Source organism: Eleutherodactylus coqui, chromosome 10 (assembly GCF_035609145.1).
Source record: "Eleutherodactylus coqui strain aEleCoq1 chromosome 10, aEleCoq1.hap1, whole genome shotgun sequence".
NCBI classification, from domain to species: Eukaryota; Metazoa; Chordata; class Amphibia; order Anura; family Eleutherodactylidae; genus Eleutherodactylus; species Eleutherodactylus coqui.
In genome coordinates this window covers 31,532,255-31,551,143 of record NC_089846.1, presented here as the reverse complement: position 1 = coordinate 31,551,143, position 18,889 = coordinate 31,532,255, and the positions used below count along the sequence as shown (strand labels likewise).

Sequence of the window (18,889 nt, the reverse complement as noted above, 5' to 3'; positions counted from 1 at the left end):
TCCTGACTGCCCCATGACTATAAGAGTCCAGGTGGCCATGCTTAGTAAGGAAGGGAAATCACTGCCACTGTGAAGGTCGACCACTACCTGAAAACTGGCTAACATCACTGACTACAGGAAGAAGTAAACTTTTTTTAACCCCTTAACGCTCCATGAGGTACAGCTACGTCATTGGGGTTTGTATGGAGGGGTTTCGGGAGTTTCTTACAGCTGAAAACCACCCGCAACTGCACTCCCGCTAATCACGGCTATTGACTCTTTAATTGCCCTGCTCGGAGTTTGGGGGGTTTCAAACGGCCCCCACGATAAGATTGCGGGTTGCCATTTGGGTTCCATGGCAGCCAGGGGCCTTCTGAAAGGCCCCATGGCTGCTATTGCAGATTGCCTATCAAGCCATGATAGATCACCTGTCAGATTGTGGTATAATGTAATAATACGATATTACATCATACAGCAGGAGCGATCAAACCATCGCAAGTTCATGTCCCCTTTATTCTGTTTAGGACTAAAAAAAAAAATGAAAAAAACTGGTTTAAAAACGTTTTATTAATTGTTTAAAAAATAAAAGGTAATAAAAGTTTTGAAAAACAAACTCTTTTGCCATGTTTATAATAAAATAAAAATCAAAATGAAAAAACAAAAACATTTTATTTGTCCATAAAAGTCTGATCTATCAAAGTCACACATTATTTACCCTGCATGGTGAACGGTTTCACCTCGCTTTCTAGAAAATGTATAAATCAGACCTCAGGACAGCAAGGTTTCACTGGTGCAAATATTTAAAGCATCCCAAGGGATGTAGATTTATTAGAGATGAGCGAGCATTGCCTTTAGCGAGTACCTGCCCGCTCGAGACTGAAGGTTCGGGTGTCGGCGCGGGGGAGGGGTGAGTAGCGGCAGTCAGCAGAAGGGAGTTGGGGGGAGGAGAGAGGGAGAGAGAGATCTCCCCTCCGTTCCGCCCCGCTCTCCCCCGCAGCTCCCTGCCCGCTGCCGGCACCCGAACCTTCAGGCGAGTATACTCGCTCATCTCTAATATTTATTCCTCACGATCGGATAATACAGCGACGTTTCAACTGCTAGCTGCAGTCTTTGTCAAGATCACAGCTAGCAGTCGAAACGTCGCTGTTAGAGATGAGCGAGTATACTCGCTAAGGCACATTACTCGAGCGAGTAGTGCCTTAGCCGAGTATCTCCCCGCTCGTCTCTAAAGATTCGAGGGCCGGCGCGGGTGACAGGTGAGGTTGCGGCGGGGAGCGGGGGGGAGAGAGGGAGATCTCCCCTCCGTTCCTCCCCGCTCTCCCCTGCCCCCCCCCCCCTCCCGAATCTTTAGAGACGAGCGGGGAGATACTCGGCTAAGGCACTACTCGCTTGAGTAATGTGCCTTAGCGAGTATACTCGCTCATCTCTAGTCGCTGTATTATCCGATCTAGAGGAATAAATATACATCCCTTGGGATGCTTTAAATATATGCACCAGTGAAACCTTGCTGTCCTGAGGTCTGATTTCTACATATGCTATTCATGGGTTTGGACCCAGTCCACTATGGGGCGAGCAATATTAATCACTGCATGTGATCTATATAGTTTGCTGCTGTAACCAGACTGCTTGGTCGTTTTCTAGAAAAGATGTAATAAAAATCGATCAAAAAGTTATATGCACCCCAGAATAGTACCAATAGAAACTACAGGATGGCCCGCAAAAAAAAAAAAAGAGCCCTCGCACAACTATGTCAATGGAAAAATAAAGTTATGGCGGCAGAAAATAATTTTATTTTTTACCAAATATATTTTATTTTTTAAAAGCCACCTATGGCCAAACATGAACATCAGCATCTCAGTTTCAAATGAAGAGTAAGGGCTGGGGTGCACTTGGAACCAGATAATCAAAACTTTGCCTACCAAACCCTATCACTCTCTCCTATTTCTATATAGCGCTATCGCCCTGGCAAGGGTGACCCTGTGCTGGTTCCTGCCCCTGGACATCCTGCTTCGCCCTAGTCATAGCCCACAATGATTACACCACTCCAAACAGTAGGCGTTAAACTGAGTAAGCAAAAACAAGCAATAATCCAGTTGCACATATTACATATGCCAAGTAGTTATATCGCTTCAACACATTTTCCCCTTGTGGGTTCATCCCCTGACCAGCAGACTAGGGTGTATCCTTTATTGGATAACTGTTTGTGGTATTGTATTTTATTGTAGAAGAGTTGAGATTGTCCCTTGTGGAATTGTGATTCACTAAATGTATATATGAAATACAAAGGTGGAAAGAAACATGGCTGTGTGAATCGGCTCCAAATACAGACCTTTATGTGAATAGGTCTGTGTATACAGTATGTAAGGATCACCACCTCTTTATAACTACAACATTTTCTGCAGACCCACACCAATAGAAGAGGAGAGCAAAGACCAGATTTATAGTAACATGTACAGTATAAACTGCTTAATGCCATCTATAAACAGATGCACTTCCTACAAATGTCCACTAGAGGTCTCAGTATACTAGTACATGACACTTACATATGACAATGTGCCCCCCCTACCGAAATCTTGGGGACTGAGAAGGAGCTACGTACATTACAATGTACAAGCATCAGCTGCCCGTAGACTATATAATATGGAGGTCTTAATAATCTGATGGGATCTCTGAGCTAAGATCTCATATTTTATATGATGTAATGAAGGTTAATGCCACCTACTGCTCATTTATAGAAACACAACGTGTAATAACCCTAAGTGTTAGACGACTAAAAGACGTTCACACTGAAATGTAGATTGCCTTCTGGTTGGGTTGTGCTCTCAACAGTAATTCACACTGAATCAGCGCTTCACTATCTTGTTTTCTTCAGCTACCAAAATTATTTTTGCTGGCCTTTTTCTTTTGGTCACGTATTTTTAAATATTTTTTTCACTGATTTTTTTTTTAACTATTTTTTTAGTTTAATTAGGGATAAAAAGCTTAAAAAAAGATTTTTGTTAAAAATTTATATATTCAGAGTTGTTAATTTTTCAAATTAGTATATTTCCGCTAAAATAAACTACGGGAACGGGTTCCTCATTTTTGTTTTGGATGTTTAGTTATATTTTTTGTGTAGTTTTGGATTACAGGGCGCATACGGCGACGGTTTTGGTTGGCGGTGGATCGTTTTCTGTGTTATGTATATATTTTTATTTTATTCTGAAGTTTTTCTTTACTTATTTTTGTACGATTTATGTTCCCCATGACGTTCTATAAGACCATTGGGGGTCATTCACTTTTTTTTTTCCTTCTTTCACGTTTTCCACTCATATTCATCGGAGTCCTAGTTACAGGGGAAACCATCCCCCTGTAGTGACAGTAGTCATTGGCATAGCTGATCAGGGTCTGCTAAGACCCTGCAGCTCTGCTGACCGCTGGTTCGCATAGTGGAAGGCATTAGAGATGAGCGAGTATACTCGCTAAGGGCAATTGCTCGATCGAGCATTGCCCTTAGCGAGTACCTGCTTACTCGGGAGCAAAGATTTGGCTGCCAGCGATGGGTGGGGAGCTGCAGGGGAGAGCGGGGAGGAACGGAGGGGAGATGTCTCTCTCCCTCTCTCCACCTGCTGACTGCCGCAACTCACTGTCACCCGCGCCGGCAGCCGAACCTTTTCTCCCGAGCGGGGAGATACTCGCTAAGGACAATGCTCGATCGAGTAATTGTCCTTAGCGAGTATGCTCGCTCATCTCTAGAAGGCATACTTTCGTTTTCACTCTTTAGTACATAGCGCTCATTCAGCGCTAAGTAGCCTGGAAAGCAGAATCCGTTAAACGCTGCTCCCTTCTCCACTGGGTCTCCAGCCAACGATCCGACCTGCTCCTGCTTGATTGCAGGAGCAGAGGCACTAATCCTGCGCTGCATTTCTACTATCAGACGAAAGTAAAGCCCAGGACCAAGCGCCATATATTTACCAAGGTTGGTTCTTAGAGGTTTTGTCAGCTCTGGCTGTATTCTTAAAGAGGTTGTCCCATGAAAGAAAGTTATCTGCTGCCCACAAGATAGGGGATAACTTTCATATTTGATAAGATCTAACCATTGGAACCTCCACCAAACCCGAGAACTGGTCCAACGCATCCAGGAATGAAGGGAATGGAGGTTGCACATATGCACTGTTGCTCCATCCATTTCAATAGGAATACCCAAGATAGCGTTAAGCGAACTAAAAAACAGTCAAAGCCTGTTTCAGGATGAACTTTGCAAAAAGTTTGATTGAGCACAAACCCAAGCCTTAGGCATTTTGTCTCAACTGAACACTAGAGATAAGCGAACGGACTCGTTTAGGGCGATTTTGCACTCGAGCATCGCTTTTTCCAAGTAACTGACTGTGGGGGGTTGCAGAGGGGAGTGGGGGGGGGGGGGTATGGGGAGGGAGAGAGAGCTCCCCCCTGTTCCCCCCCCCCGAGTCTTTTCGCCCGAGTAGTCAGTTACTCGGAAAAAGCGGTGCTCGAGTGCAAAAACACCCGAACCGAGTACGCTCGCTCATCTCTACTGAACACGCTTTTAAAAAGCAGCACCATCAGGAAGGGGGAATTAAAAATGGCTACAATGAATCCTCCAGAATGGGATCCGCTCTTTCCAGCTGCTTTCTGCTCCAGTCCCTATTAGAGCATACGTCCAGGGTAAACCTAAAAGGAGGTGTAGCTGACAGATGGGGGTTCTGCTATTGAAGCAGATCTCAAATATGCATTAAATGGAGTATAAAAAGTGGGCATTTAGAAGATTTCACAAATATTGCAGTAACATCCTATCCAATCCCACGAGTACTGATTCAGTACAATGATTACAGCGAGTGTCAACTAGTTGTATTACATGTTGTGTCGTTAACTTAACGACAAATCCGATATTCCTATTAGATTACATGAAATATCCAAAGGCTTGAACTGAGCGACTGCACAAGAAATCAAGTTCCTTAACGGAGCCAATTCTCCAACCCTATTCCCACCGGCGAGCCCATGTGGGCTCCGAAAGAACCAGAAGCAAAATCACAGGACTTCTTAACATTGAATGGGTTAGTCTTGACAGAGTAGAACATCCTGCCGTGTCTGAACCTCCAGTCCATGTGAATACGGCCATTATGCTTCCATGTGAACTCCGCTTGGACACACGGATGTGAATCCCTGACACTGGTGGTGCTGGAAGGGTGCGGGGTGTTATTGGTGGAGCAGTCTGCACCGCTCACTGTAGAGTAACTTGCTTTTGTTTAACTTGATGGGAGAAAACGAACATCTCAGAGAAAATCTTTAAGACAAACCGCTTGAGGCAGCGGCTTCTGGCAGCGCGGTTTACAGTAATTGAGTTACATTTAAGTAAACCAAATCAGGAAATCTTTTGCTTGTGTTGAATAAATTTATTTTTGCGTGGGAAGATAATTAAACTGCAGCAGGCCCGGACACAGCGAAGAACGTTCTGCATCTGGACAAGAGCCAGCCATATGTAGAAGCTGCAGGAGACAAACGGCGCAAATTATTAATCAAACCCTATAGGAAGAATGACTGCCAGACCAAAACACACGCATGTAAGTGGGAAAAAATGTTACCCCCCCCCCCCCCCCCCCAAGGCATTTATTGGTTTAAATATTCTATATTGTTAAAATTTTAGTTTTTCCAACCTTCCCAAAAAATGAAAAGTTATAAAATACATTAATCTATACCCCAAAATGGTGCCATGAAAAAAAATACAACGTACCCCACAAAAACAATCCCTCAGACAGCGATGTCAATGAGGAAATAAAGAAGTAATGGCTCCTGAAATGGGATGATGAAAGAAAAAAATGGAAAATTGGTCGGTTATTAAGCCCCAAAACACGTTGGCAATTAAAAGGTTAAAATAAGGGTCTTGATCCAACCTCATAAGAGCTTGTAATGAAATATGGGCATCACTGCCAACCCAGATATACCAGTCATACCGCCTGATCCGTCAGCTTCTGTTTGTTCTTAATCTTACACCAGTGGAAAAGCCATCCATGAATTTCGGTGCCCATCTACACCCCAGATGCCACTCATGATGCCTACAGTACAATGTATATGGCAGCAGAGCTGGTCCCAGACACTTCTAGGTCTTGGCCTGAAGTCATGTGTGGAAGATAGTTGGATTGCTGTACGGGAATTCTGCAGGATGATGACCAATGGACAAGACGAGGAGGAGAAGGGATGAGAGAAGGAAACAGCCTGGATAAGACTTCAGGCGAAAGAGGATTGGACCCAATGCAGAGAGTTGAGGAGCCAAGAGCAGGTAGGGAACAGTTTAACCCTTTCCAATCCAACTTGTATCCTGGTTTTCCTAGGGAGCTCACCCTTTTTCTGCCGTTATACAATGGCGCTATCTGCTGGCTAAAGCCAGTACTACATGAGGGGACACGTTGGATAGGCTCCAACAGCAGAGACACTGGCAATATACAGTAAGAGAACCCCGACGCTGCTGCTAGGCGATCACGCGGAAGCTGCAACATTTCCGTAATTTCATTGCGGCCATCCGTGTCATGCGTGGAAAAATGGAGCATGCGTCGATTTTTTTTCTCCGTTTGCAAAAACTGCAATTGGGTTTCCGCAAGTGTAGAGGAAGAATCGATTTTCCATAGCATACTATGGGCGCCATTTGCTGCGGATCCGCTGTGCCGATGCCCGCAGCAAATATCCGGCCGTGGGCAGGAGGCCTTCGGTTACTTATCCCAGGCACGCTTACATTTACCTACTGCTGATTGTACAGCACCACGATGTTTAACCAGTTCCTGAATGCCCCTACATTGTAAGTGCCCAGGTCAGGAAATGGTTAACATCCATGTATTTTATCACGTTTTTGTGTTCAACATTTGCTCTGCATTAACTTTCTCTACCATCCTATTACTGATATCTGATGGATCCAGCGCGAGGATGGTAGAGGATGGCCAAGCCGGTAAACAAGGCCATGTTGGCACCATGTGTATACGCTGAAAAATGTTACAATGTCTACATTTTTTTCCCCAACGTCATGAGCGGCAATTGTAGACATTGAGAGCTTTTTCCAGCGGGTGTCACACAAATGTGCTGTAAATGGAGTCTAAACTCCAGTAAGAAGTCCGAGATTTATACTGAAAATCACCTGGAACCAATTTTTACCAGCATGTATGAACCGTGACTTACACTTCAGCACACACACATGACCAGATCTCACGGGGTTGCTCAAATCTCCTTATGCCATTTTCACTGCTTATCGGCAGCTGAACAGGGTCACATAGAGGGGTATAGCGCTTTCTATAGACCTGTATGCAGGCTAGCTTCAGCTGCCGGGAGTTGATAAGCAGTGAAGACAGCCAAGGGGGGGGGGGGGGGGGGGGTTACCGTTGCAGCTCCCATATTCTAGTGATCAGTGGGGGTCTCAGCAACAAGACCCCCCACTGATCAATACTTTTGACATATCAAATCTTAGTTGAAAGTGCAGCTATTCTTTCAAGCTGGATGGAAGAGTGCCGTACTAACGGAGCCAGCGCTAGAGGTAAGGCCTCCCTCACACAGGGCGTTTGCAGAAACACAGCGTTTAACACTGCATTTACTGCAGATTCCGCCCCGTTTCAGCAGCGCTGGCATACTTTATGCCAGCGTTTTGACTGCAGCCAAGGATGCTGAAAAGAAAAAAAAAAAAGCAATACTCACCTAGCCGCTGCAGTCCGGGTCGCAGCCGCTGGTCTCTGCTGCTCATCCGAGCTTCTCCAACACTCCCAAGTCTATTGCCGTAGGCCAGGTTTGAGAACCCCGCCTCCAGCAATAGAGTGCTGTGATTAGTTATTGGAGCGCTCGATGTCCAATCACAGCCCTTTTTGGCTGTCTCGCGCCGGCAAGCTCTGATTGGCTGAGACAGTCAATGAAGGGCTGTGATTGGGCATCGAGCAAGCGTCGACAACCAGTCACAGCACTCTATTGCCGGAGGCGGGGTTCTCAAACCAGGCCTACGGCAATAGACTTGTGAGTGCAGAGGAAGCCCGGATCAGCGACAGAGACCAGCGGCCGTGACCCGGACTGCAGCGGCTAGGTGAGTATTACTTTTTTCTTTTTCTCTACCTAGCTGGGACTGATTTTCGGGGTAGGGCTAATGCAAGCCCTAACCCCGAAAATCGGCGGTTAACGCCGCCAAAAACGCGGCACCGAGTGTTGCCGCGTTTTCAGCAGTGCTAAAACCGCTGCCCATTCATTTCAATGGGCGACGCAGGGCTGAAAACGCCCCAAAATAGAACTTGCATCGCTGTCAAAGCGCAGCGTTGGAAGGCGCTGTGTTTTCAGCCCTGTGTGAGCAGCCCCATCGAAATGAATGGGAGTGCTGTACAGCGTTTAGCGCTGGACTGAAAAGGCAGCGCTAAACGCTGTATAAAACGCCCTGTGTGAGGGAGGCCTTAGAGCACGAGGTTATAGTTGTAGCAAGTAGTGCGATTCCACAGATATCAGCAAGAAATATCGTTGTATAGAAAAAGGTTTATTCGTATCAATGACAAAAACAGGACAAGTTTATACACCAGTCGGTCGTTCTCCCTTGTTCTTCTCACACTTGGATGTTGCTCTTCGCAGTGTATGCTGTGTAATATAGTACAATGCCGATCAATGCGGCCAACACTTCCGTGGATACCCAAGGACCGTTCCATGCACCCTGAAAGCACAAGGATACAAGTTATTAATGCACAAAAAAAAGAAGAATACTGTCAAAGATCTAGCAGGTTCTGGTAACGTCTGGTGACAAATGAAGGGCGGTCATGACAGCGCTCAGATGTTATCACCCGGATGTACGAGAAAGTCTTCCCCATTTCAGACAAGTCAATAGCAGGTGATGATCAGCTTGGGATCCTCATCTCTGACTTAGAAGAGCAGCTACAATGATTTGCAAATGACTGTAACCCCACAATCCCCCCAATAAATCTGTATTTCTTGCCATTTGTATTGCTGACAGGGCAACTTGCAAGTTACAACATGACAGCATTCACTCACATTGGATTGCAATACTACAATCTCTGACCGTGCATCACAACCAAAGCCGCCCTGTAGCCCTAGCCTTGTTTTCACACAGGAGTGATAGTTGTTCTGTGAATGGAGTTGGAGCGGATCGGAGATCTCCTCCAGCCGGCCAACTCCATTCACTGCAAACAGACAGTCCCTCAAAGAATGAGCGGCTCCTCTTTACACAGAAAGAAGTCACTTGTTAGTTGCTTTGTTTGAAGCGACTAGCAGCTAATGAGCAATTTCTCACTCAGGGTCCTGTTGATGGACGTGTATACACTGCAGGATAGATTTCACTTCTACACAGCAGTATGGACCGTCCACAGTCTGTGCTGCTCTGATCTATGCACTAGGGGGCAGACTGTTATTGCACTACCCGGTGTTACCATAAGGGAGCATCATAAATGACTGCTCCGTACTGTGGACAGCCCTAATCTGGCCCTAGGCAGGCTGTTCTACTCTCCTAAGCTCTAGTAAGGAATCAGCACTGTAGGATGTAACATAGTGATGGCTCTCCTACCGGATGCCGAAGCTCAGTAGTTGGATAGCATGCCCCCTAGTGCATAGATCTGAGCAGCACAGGACACAGCCGGTCCATACTGCTATGCAACGTATTTAGAGGAGTGATTACTGTGCACACTCCTCCTCTAGAATGGTTCTTCCAAAGCCGGAGGTCCATTGTAAGTTGTTAATCGTAAAGGTCCCATGTGACATGGATCAGCGTGGAGTGATCTTACCCTGTGAACAACATTGACGGCGAAGAGTGGCTTGATGGCAGAGATGTCTTCATTGTTCCTCTGGGCCTAAAGAAAAAGTAATTATGAGCCCACTGAACACATTACTAATAGACAGAAGCCAGAACACTGCCCCCTGCTGACCTTTCTCAGCAGACTGTAGGATTCTTCATCAAAGAACTTCACTTCATAGGTGCCGGAGTGAGCGTTCTTGTGTTCCAGACTCCAAGAGACCTGGCGGAAAAGGAAAGAAGACGTAAAATATCAAACAGTCATTGCTTTTATTCATTAGTGCACATAAGGTTCTCTCAGTGTAATATAATGTAATGTAAGGACGGTTCCTGCCTCCTCGCGCCCCATCAGCATGGCTTATTTTTCAAACCAGCCATTTGTGGCTTCGCTGCACGTTGTAGATTTAATTAAGCACGATTTTCAGCTACATAGGCGGTCACATTAATTTATATGAAGTTTTAGAATGGAATCTAATGCGTAAAAAAAAAAAAAAAAAAAGAAAAAAAAAGGCTACTTGACGTTTTATTCTATGGAATTTCCTTTAAGGTTGGGTTCACACGTAGCGGAAATGCTGTGGACTTCCTGCAGGACTGTCTGCAGCATCTTTGATGAGATTTCAAGATCTCATTTACATACTGTGCAAAAACCACTGCGGTATAATTGGACCTAATGCAAATTTGCATGCAGATCCAGAGGAGGATTTAGCCTCAATCAATGGGGCAACTCAACGTGCGGCCACCCGATTCACAGGTTTCCAGGCGGAACGCGACCAACAACTGACAAAGTCAATTTTGAGTGTGAGAAAGTCTGCGCTGTATGAACTGCACCCCAGATTCTGCAGCGCCGCATACCTCCCCTAATAGATACTGTACCTTTATTACACAATGAGGTCTGATACAAATAGGACATTACAGTACAATACTGCATGGGCATCTAAAATGCGCAGGGTTGTGGGAAGGCTGGGCTAGCTGACAACCAAGTTGGTGGTTATCCCCAATAACCAGACTGGCCCAGCTAGCTGAAAGCTGGACTGTCGCTATGCTGTCAGAAGAGATAAGGCAAACTAACACGGGAGCGGACACATCTAATGTCTCATTTTTTATTGTGAGGGTTGTTCTGCAAAAGTTATCCGCTGTCCACGAGATAGGGGATAACGTTAATACCGGTGAGGACAGACCACCGAGAACAGGGGTCTGAGGCACCCAAGGATTAATGGAACGGCGGCTACACACACGCTGCCGACCCATGCATTTCAATACAAGATAATGAAGTTCAATTGCTCAACCATCTTTGGCAATCACATCAAAATAAAAGGAGCAGCAGTGAGTGTGTGTGACCGCCACTTCGTTCATTTGTGGATGTATTGAATCACTGTTTTGGGATCAGTGGGGTTCCTAGCAGTTGGATGCCCCCTGATCAGCAAGTTACCTCCTTTTCGGTCAGCAACAGATAACTTGCTTTTGTGGCACAATCCCTTTAATTAGATTTAATCAATTATCACAGGATCTAATAACTTATCAGAGCCAATGCAAAGAAGGAATTGGGGCCATCTTACCGCCACCTACATGACCCATGCCCAATCAGTCACTCCAAGTTGCTGGTAGCAGTAGTACTCCAAAGTTCAACATGGACCAAAAAGAGACTGCCAATCAGGTTCCATCCACAAGCAAATGCTCCACAGTAAAGACATCACAGCTAACCCTATAATGCCCTACCAGCTAGTCAGCCCTGAAATGCATCACGGAGAACCCGCCCTGAAAAGAGCAACCCCGTCCAGGTCTATATCTATCTCTAATATGGAAACCCTAGTCTGGACTTAATAAAGCAACACTGTATGACAGCATTGGTTCCTGCGCCAGTTCATAAGGAAAAAGACCCCACCTCCCAGACGTCACAAGTGTAACCACATAAGAACAATCCCTACCCCGCCATTGCTGTAAGGCCGCACCAATAAAAGATATTTATAAGCATTTTGCAGCTTTTACAGAATGCGGATGTCAGACACAAACCTATAGAGGCCAAACTAACATCTGCTTGAGGATGGAACCTGATTGGGAGTCTCCTCTTAGTCCATGCTGAACACTGGAGTACCAGTAACTTGTAGCATCCAAGTGGACGCAGATCATCGCGGTGGCAGTAAGACGGCTCCAATACCTTCTTTGTATTAGCTCTGATGGGTTATTAGATCCTGCAGTGATTGATAAACGGCATGTTTGTGGGTATTTACTGGGTATATTGAGCAGTTTGTGTATTTTGGCAGCCTGGTTTTTCTATTTTAGCGCACACTGATTAAAAGTCATGTTACTTTCCGCACCCCTTTATTGCATTCTCCAAATACATCTGTCACCAAAACTGCCCCTTCTTTGGGTCCTTATTAACCCAAGCAAATGCAAAGAACGAGCCTTCTAGAAGGAACATGTGGATTTTCATTTTTGGCAAGACCCTTACCTGATATTTTCCGACGTCCTGACCCCTGGTGACTGGAAACTGCTTCCCGTTCACATCGGCATAAAGTGCAACATTCTAAGGAGAGATATCAGAGAGGACAGTGGGTTAGAGGACAACATGTGCGGCAGTAATAACCCACAGATGTAATATCAGCCCTGATGACCCCGGGGCCTCTGCCTCATCCTAAGGAAGAAGGGACAGAAGCCACTTTGGCTTTTCCGTTGCACAGAGGTGCTGATGGCCAGACACTGCGTAGACAATGAGCTCTGTACAAGTGAATGGCGCCGTGTTGTAGCTCCCCGCAGAGCTGGAGGCCAAGAATATCGCTGTGCAAGGAAATATATGCATACAGTAGATGCAAGCCCAGGTTATATCAGATGTAAAGTGACAGCAATGGGATTTATATTGGCAGGAATGGACAGTCCAAGCCAGATAAGTCCCCTGTGTATCATATATACATCCACCCTCATACCATGTACCGGTATATGACTGTACGGCTCACTTCAGTGGTCACGGCTTATGGGCATAGGCCTGCCAATGGTTCGGAGCAGAACTGTTCTCTTGCATGGAGTACACTATGGGAAGGTCATCACCAGGACCCCACCATAAATCCATTGCCATGCTGCTAAGAGGAGAGGGACAGCGTGGTGTTGTTACCTGAGCGCCATTCGTGCACGTCAGAGAGATCTCTACAATGAAGACCACTTCCGAAGAGATGACGGCGTCTGATGTAGTGTAGTAGGACGGAACGATGACCGGTTCTGTGCAGGTCTCAGCTGAAAGAGAAGACATGGTGAGAACACTGAATGGGAATGAGAATTCGTTTGCCGTTCCGATGTTCAGTTTTCTGCCGCAGAAGCTGATTGGCCAGGTGAACAGGTAGGCGATCACTTATGAGTAACTGCCTGTTTATTGTGATTAGAGGCGAGCAGAACGATCCCGACCCGCTCTTCCTCCAGTCACTGAGTGATGTGTAAAAGCACAGGAATGATTATTGCTGGGACGACCTGTAAGGTATCTGCTGCCCGACAGGTTGTCCCGTGTAAAAGGCATTTGTGCACAGGAGGGTCTGCCAGCGACCGGACATCCACGGAAATAAGAAGCTGCAGACCTCTCCCTCCGCACTGCAAAGAATGGAATCCACAGAGTACACAGTCAGATCGCAGATCTAGGGTAATGCTCACACATAGCATTTCTGCGTCCACAACAGAATCACTATCTGCACCACTTATGCAGATTTTTACCCGGAATCAGCTGCCCCGGTACCCGTCGGCCCGTAGTAAGCGCAGCGCCGCTGGTCAGGTGATGCGGAAGTGTAAACGTACCCTAAAAGTTTGTTCACATAGCAGATTTTTGCCCAAGAATTTGAAGCCGACAGTGGTGGTACACATCGGGGTGAAAGCGAAAGCAGCTGCTCCGATCTCTGTGTAGTGGTCGGCGCTTGTAATTGCAGGTGCATAGAAATCAACGCCTGCCATTACAAGCGCCGACCACTATACAGAGATCGGCGCATCAGCTTCCACTCCGACCCTGCTGTATACCAGTGCTGTCAATGGGTGCATGATCAGCTGAGAGGCGGCCCCCGGCCGATCAACTATTGAGGACCTATGCTGAGGGTAGGTCACTAACAGTATTTTCCCAGGAAAACACCTTTATTAATTATTCAATGACTAAAGCTTTAGAGCTTGCTCACACAGACGTATGTCGTCCACATACTACGCGGGCCATTAAAACCTGCTTTTTTTTCTTATGAAATCTGTACTGCGGATGGTCTGGATTGAGCAAATGCGCAGTACAGATTTCCCTGTTAGGCGATGACACAGGTCCCGCAGCTATTCCGGAATTGACATTCTAGAATGGCCTCCGGTCGGACGGTTTCCAGGGACTTCAAGGGAAGCCGTCTGTGCGGGTCCTGCATGGGAATGGAGCATGCTGACATTTTTTATCCGTGAGCGGAAACCGCAATTGGTGTCTGCTCATGTGCATTGCATGCTATGGGCGGTATTTGCTGCGGAATCCGGAAGCGGTCTCCCATTCTGTAATACGCAATTAAAGTCTGCCGGTCTGCATTCACCCTATACGTGTGAAAAAAAGCGCAGCATGTTCTATTACGTGTGCAGCACACACCGATATAGACTATGGGGATGTAATATATGTAGCAAACACACATGTGCGCGAATTGTAAATAAAAAAGTACATCCCCGATGCGTCCCCAAATACAACCACACAGAGGTGTAGCTAAAGGCTTGTGGGCCTGGATGCAAGAATTCAGCATGGGGGCCCCACAACTTTCCTCTACATTATTGGGTCTCTTAAGAAGGCCATCGATGCCACCCTAGCAGCCAGAGACATTGGTAGGATCTTAAGGGATTAGGCTGAGGCCCCAATGCAAAACCGGTAACATGCCCCCCAACCATCCATGAGCCATGTATAATACTAGGCTTCAGGCCCTGGTAGCGACTGCTACCGCTGCACCCCCATAGCTACGCCCCTGGCACCGTAACGTAGTTCATGGTGCCATCGGGAGGTGACAGGTTCCCCTTAAAGTGACAATCCAGTTCTGGACAAAGATGGCCGCACCAGTCCTCTAACGGCTGCGCATGGGGTATTACTATGCATCATAAGCCTGAGGGCTTATTCAGACGGGCGTATATTGGCTGGATTTCCCGCCTGATATACGTTGTCCCTCGCTGGAAGGGGAGGAGGCGGGCCTCTCGCGATGGAAGGGGGGTGGGGTAGACAAGCAGAACTTAGCTCCGCCTCCATCCCACCCTCCCGTTGCAAGCAGTGGCGAGCGGTGCAGAGAGGGGGCGGGAGCTCAGTGCACTAGCTCCCGGACAGGCCTGCCTCCTCCCCTTCCAGCGAGGGACAACGTATATCGGCTGCGCAGGAAAACCCGTCCAGTATACGCCCGTCTGAATAAGTCCCAAGGGTGCGTTCACACGGGAGTAAGCGTATTAACAGGCCAAGATACGTTGTTGCCTTGTGTTAAAAGTTTGCCAATAGGCAGAAAAAAAAAAAAAAAAAAAAGACAATGCGGAGTATTTACGCACATAAAAAAAACGCACAAAAATCTCACTGATTTTGTGCATAACTACACAGCGAATCTAATCGTGTAGTCACATCATACGCACAAGATAGCAGTATGTCAGGCTGAGGGAGACAATGTCCAGCTGGTTCAGCCTGTTTCAACCCGCTTCTTGATCCAGAGGAAGGCAAAGACCCCAAGAAGCAGAAGCCAATTAGCCCATTTGGGGGAAAATTCCTTCCTGACTCAATAATGGCAATCAGAATAATCCCTGGATCAACCTTTGATAGTTCCTGCCTAAATGTAAGACCCGGAACTACAAACCTGCTGGTCACCTAATGTCTATATCCTGTAATATCCTTCTGCTTGAGAAACATCTAGGCCCCTTTTAAACTCCTCTATGGATTTTGCCATCACCACGTCCTCAGGCAGAGTGTTCCACCGTCTCACTGCTCTTACAGTAAAGAACCCCCTTCTGTGTTGGTGATGAAACCTGCTTTCCTCTAAACGTAGCGGATGCCCTCTCATTACCGTCGCGGTCCTGGGTATAAACAGATCATGGGAGAGATCCTTGTATTGTCCCCTCATGTACTTATACATGGTTATTTGATCACCTCTTAGCCGTCTTTTTTCTAGAGTAAATAGTCCCAATTTTGATAGCCTCTCTGGGTATTCCAGTCCCATCATTCCGTTTATTAGTTTAGTTGCCCTCCTTTAATCCCCTCCAGTACTGCAACATCTTTCCTGAGCACCGGTGTCCAGAACTGTACACAGTATTCCATGTGGGGCCTGACAAGTGCCTTATACAGAGGGAGGATAATGTTCTCATCCTTTGCCCCTATACCTCTTTTAATGCACCCCAAGACATTATTTGCTTTTGCAGCAGCTGACTGGCATTGATTGCTCTACTTAAGTCTACAATCCACTAGTATCCACAGATCCTTTTCCATCTCACTTTTCCCTAGCAGTACCCCATTCAGTGTATATTGGTGACATCCGTTTCTCCTGCCCATGTGCATAACCTTACATTTATCAACATTGAACTTCATTTGCCATTTCCCGCCCCCCCCCCCCGCCAAGCCCCCAGCTTATCTAGGTCCGTTTGTAGCCGCACATTGTCCTCCGTTGTATTGATATATTGTATAATTTTGTGTCATCTGCAAATATTGATATTTTGCTGTACAGCCCCTCTACCAGGTCATTAATAAATAAATTGAACAGAATGCGGCCTAATACTGAGCCCTGTGGCACCCCGCTAGCGACTGTGGTCCAATCAGAGTATGAGCCATTTATTACCACCCTCTGCTTTCTATCTCTGAGCCAGTTCTTTACCCAGCTACACATTTTTTCGCCCAGTCCGAGCTGCCTCATTTTATATATCAGCCTATTATGCAGCACGGTGTCAAATGCTATAGAGAAGTCCAGATATACGAGATCAATAGACTCTCCCAGGTCCAGCCTAGAGCTTACTTCATTGTAGAAGCTGATCAGATTGGTCTGACATGATCGACCCTTCATGAATCCATGCTGGTGAGGAGTTATTCCGTTGTTCTCCTTGAGGTATTCTACGTTGGCGTCTCTCAGAAACCCCTCAAATATTTTTCCAGTTACTGAGGTGAGACTTACCGGCCTGTAGTTACCAGGCTCACTTTTAGACCCTTTTTGTATATTGGAACCACATTGGCAATGGCAATGCGCCAATCCAGCGGTACAACCCCCGTTCTCTATCGTGTCCATAGATATAAGAAATCGCTGTCTAGCTATCACATCACTGTAGTAGATAGGACATACTGAGGTTTTTTTTTCATGCGACCTAAAGTTGCGTGAAAAATGCTCGGCTGTGTATGAACCCAATGAGATCAATGCGCTCTAGTCACTGCGTATGGATGCTCGTGTGAAATAGTCCTTCGTGTACTCTTACACAGGCTGCCGCCAATATAAAAACATCGCCCAAAAGGGTGGTTTTCAGCTATAGTCGTCCTGTGTAACACGGGAGCTGACTGGTCACAGAGAGAGGCAGCATTGGCGGTAATGTAAAGTTAGTTATGGCGTATTGCATGTGATACACGGTGTAAAAAAACCACGCTAGTGTGTGAGCGGCCTTCACGTAACGAGTCCCATCTCCCTGCGCAAAAGAAGTAGAACATGCTGTATATTTTTTGCCGCGACTGAATTGCGCACACAAAGCACCCGGACGCACTGAGGAGCGTTCCCGCATTTACACCCACGTGACACTGCGCCTAAAACAACAGTGAATGGAGGCGGACGATCAGAGGAGAGTTCTGGCGCACTCCGCTTCCTCTCACTGAACGGCTATCGCTCCTGAGTGACAGCATAGATGCAACGGTCACCTTGTGGAAGAGTCACTACAGGCTGCCCCGACCGCCACGTGTGTGATGCTGCCCAGTCACTAATGCATCAGCTAGACAGAAAAGCAGTGCGGCCATCTTGTTTGTCCAGGATCGGAGGGTCATCTGTAAAGACTTTGAGTTCTGTAATAGAAAACCTCGACCGCGGGTGACAATACTGGATGCCCACAGGAGTAGATGTGCCAGTAACGAACGATCCCACCATCTGGCAGCACTTCTTATTCTCACCCTGTAAGGGAAGATGGCGACCAGAACCCAGTCATGAAGTGTAATAACCATTAATAATAAGGAAAAATGGCGACCAGAACCCAGTCATGAAGTGTAATAACCATTAACCCTTTCCAATCCAATTTGTATCCTGGGGCTTACTCTTTTTCTGCTGTTATAGAACAGCGCTATATGCTAGCTAAAGCCATGAGGTGACACGTTGGGTAGGCCCGACAGCAGAGAGGCTGGCAATATACAGTAAGATAACCTCGACCGACGTCTTCCAACATCGGAGCTGTACAGCCGTAAATCATAATGTCATCACACAGTATTGGAAAGAGTTAATATACAGCAAAATAGCCATTTGTACAGCCCACCTCAGTGGTCAGGCACACGGGGTTAGAACCTGCCAATGGTTGGGAGCAGCAGGTCTCTATTGCATGGCGCACACTATGAGGGGATCACTGATCAACATCCCACCATAAATCCAATGCCATGCACCAACCACTTTTAGTGGCTTTCATTGGGACTCGAACTGACGACTTTCTGGTTCGCAGTCAGAACACTAACCACTGAGCTACACCACCCCCCCATCGATATAGGTTGTCATTGGGAGACCCCCTGATATACTTGGTACAATCCTGGCGCTATCCACTTCATATATTACTCACCTGTACAACCTGCCACCGCCAGTAGCAAAGCCACCAACACACGTACCGCTCCCGCCGTCATCCCTCCACAGACACTGCACAGCTCAGTAGCAGGAAAGAAGAAGCAGGAGAGGGAGGGGTCATACTGGGCCACCTCAGCTTGAACGCAATGGACGCTGGGATACGCTTTGGAAGGGGCCATTTTTACTGTGGGAATCACCTTCACGAGACTAACCTTACGTGTTTTTTTAAACCATTCTCATAGGATTGCCCTGCAAACCTCACTTTACGTGTCAAATGCTATCACAAACGGGAAATTACGTGCAACGTTTTATTATCTATAGCTTAAACGTGTTCAGACCAGTATTAAACATGGCGTCGGCTCACTTCCTCTTCTCATAGAAAGGGCGGGGCATAGTAGTATTCGACACGTCAGGTTCTGCGCATCCTTAGTATAGGGTG

General features: G+C 46.7%; 1 protein-coding gene and 1 non-coding gene across 2 annotated transcripts; both read right to left on the bottom strand.

The window, feature by feature from the left end:
* Positions 1-8,445: 8,445 nt before the first annotated feature.
* On the bottom strand, positions 8,446-18,644 carry SSR4 (signal sequence receptor subunit 4). Its single transcript, XM_066580772.1, has 6 exons — positions 18,449-18,644; positions 12,831-12,949; positions 12,174-12,248; positions 9,858-9,947; positions 9,717-9,782; positions 8,446-8,635 (listed from the first exon to the last, which is right to left on the bottom strand). Exons 1-6 carry the CDS (start codon positions 18,627-18,629, stop codon positions 8,531-8,533), a joined length of 636 nt encoding a protein of 211 aa, XP_066436869.1. The 5' UTR covers positions 18,630-18,644; the 3' UTR covers positions 8,446-8,530.
* On the bottom strand, positions 12,661-12,796 carry LOC136581188 (small nucleolar RNA SNORA42/SNORA80 family). Its single transcript, XR_010787061.1, has one exon. It is a non-coding gene; the product is annotated as a small nucleolar RNA SNORA42/SNORA80 family (small nucleolar RNA).
* Positions 18,645-18,889: the final 245 nt, after the last annotated feature.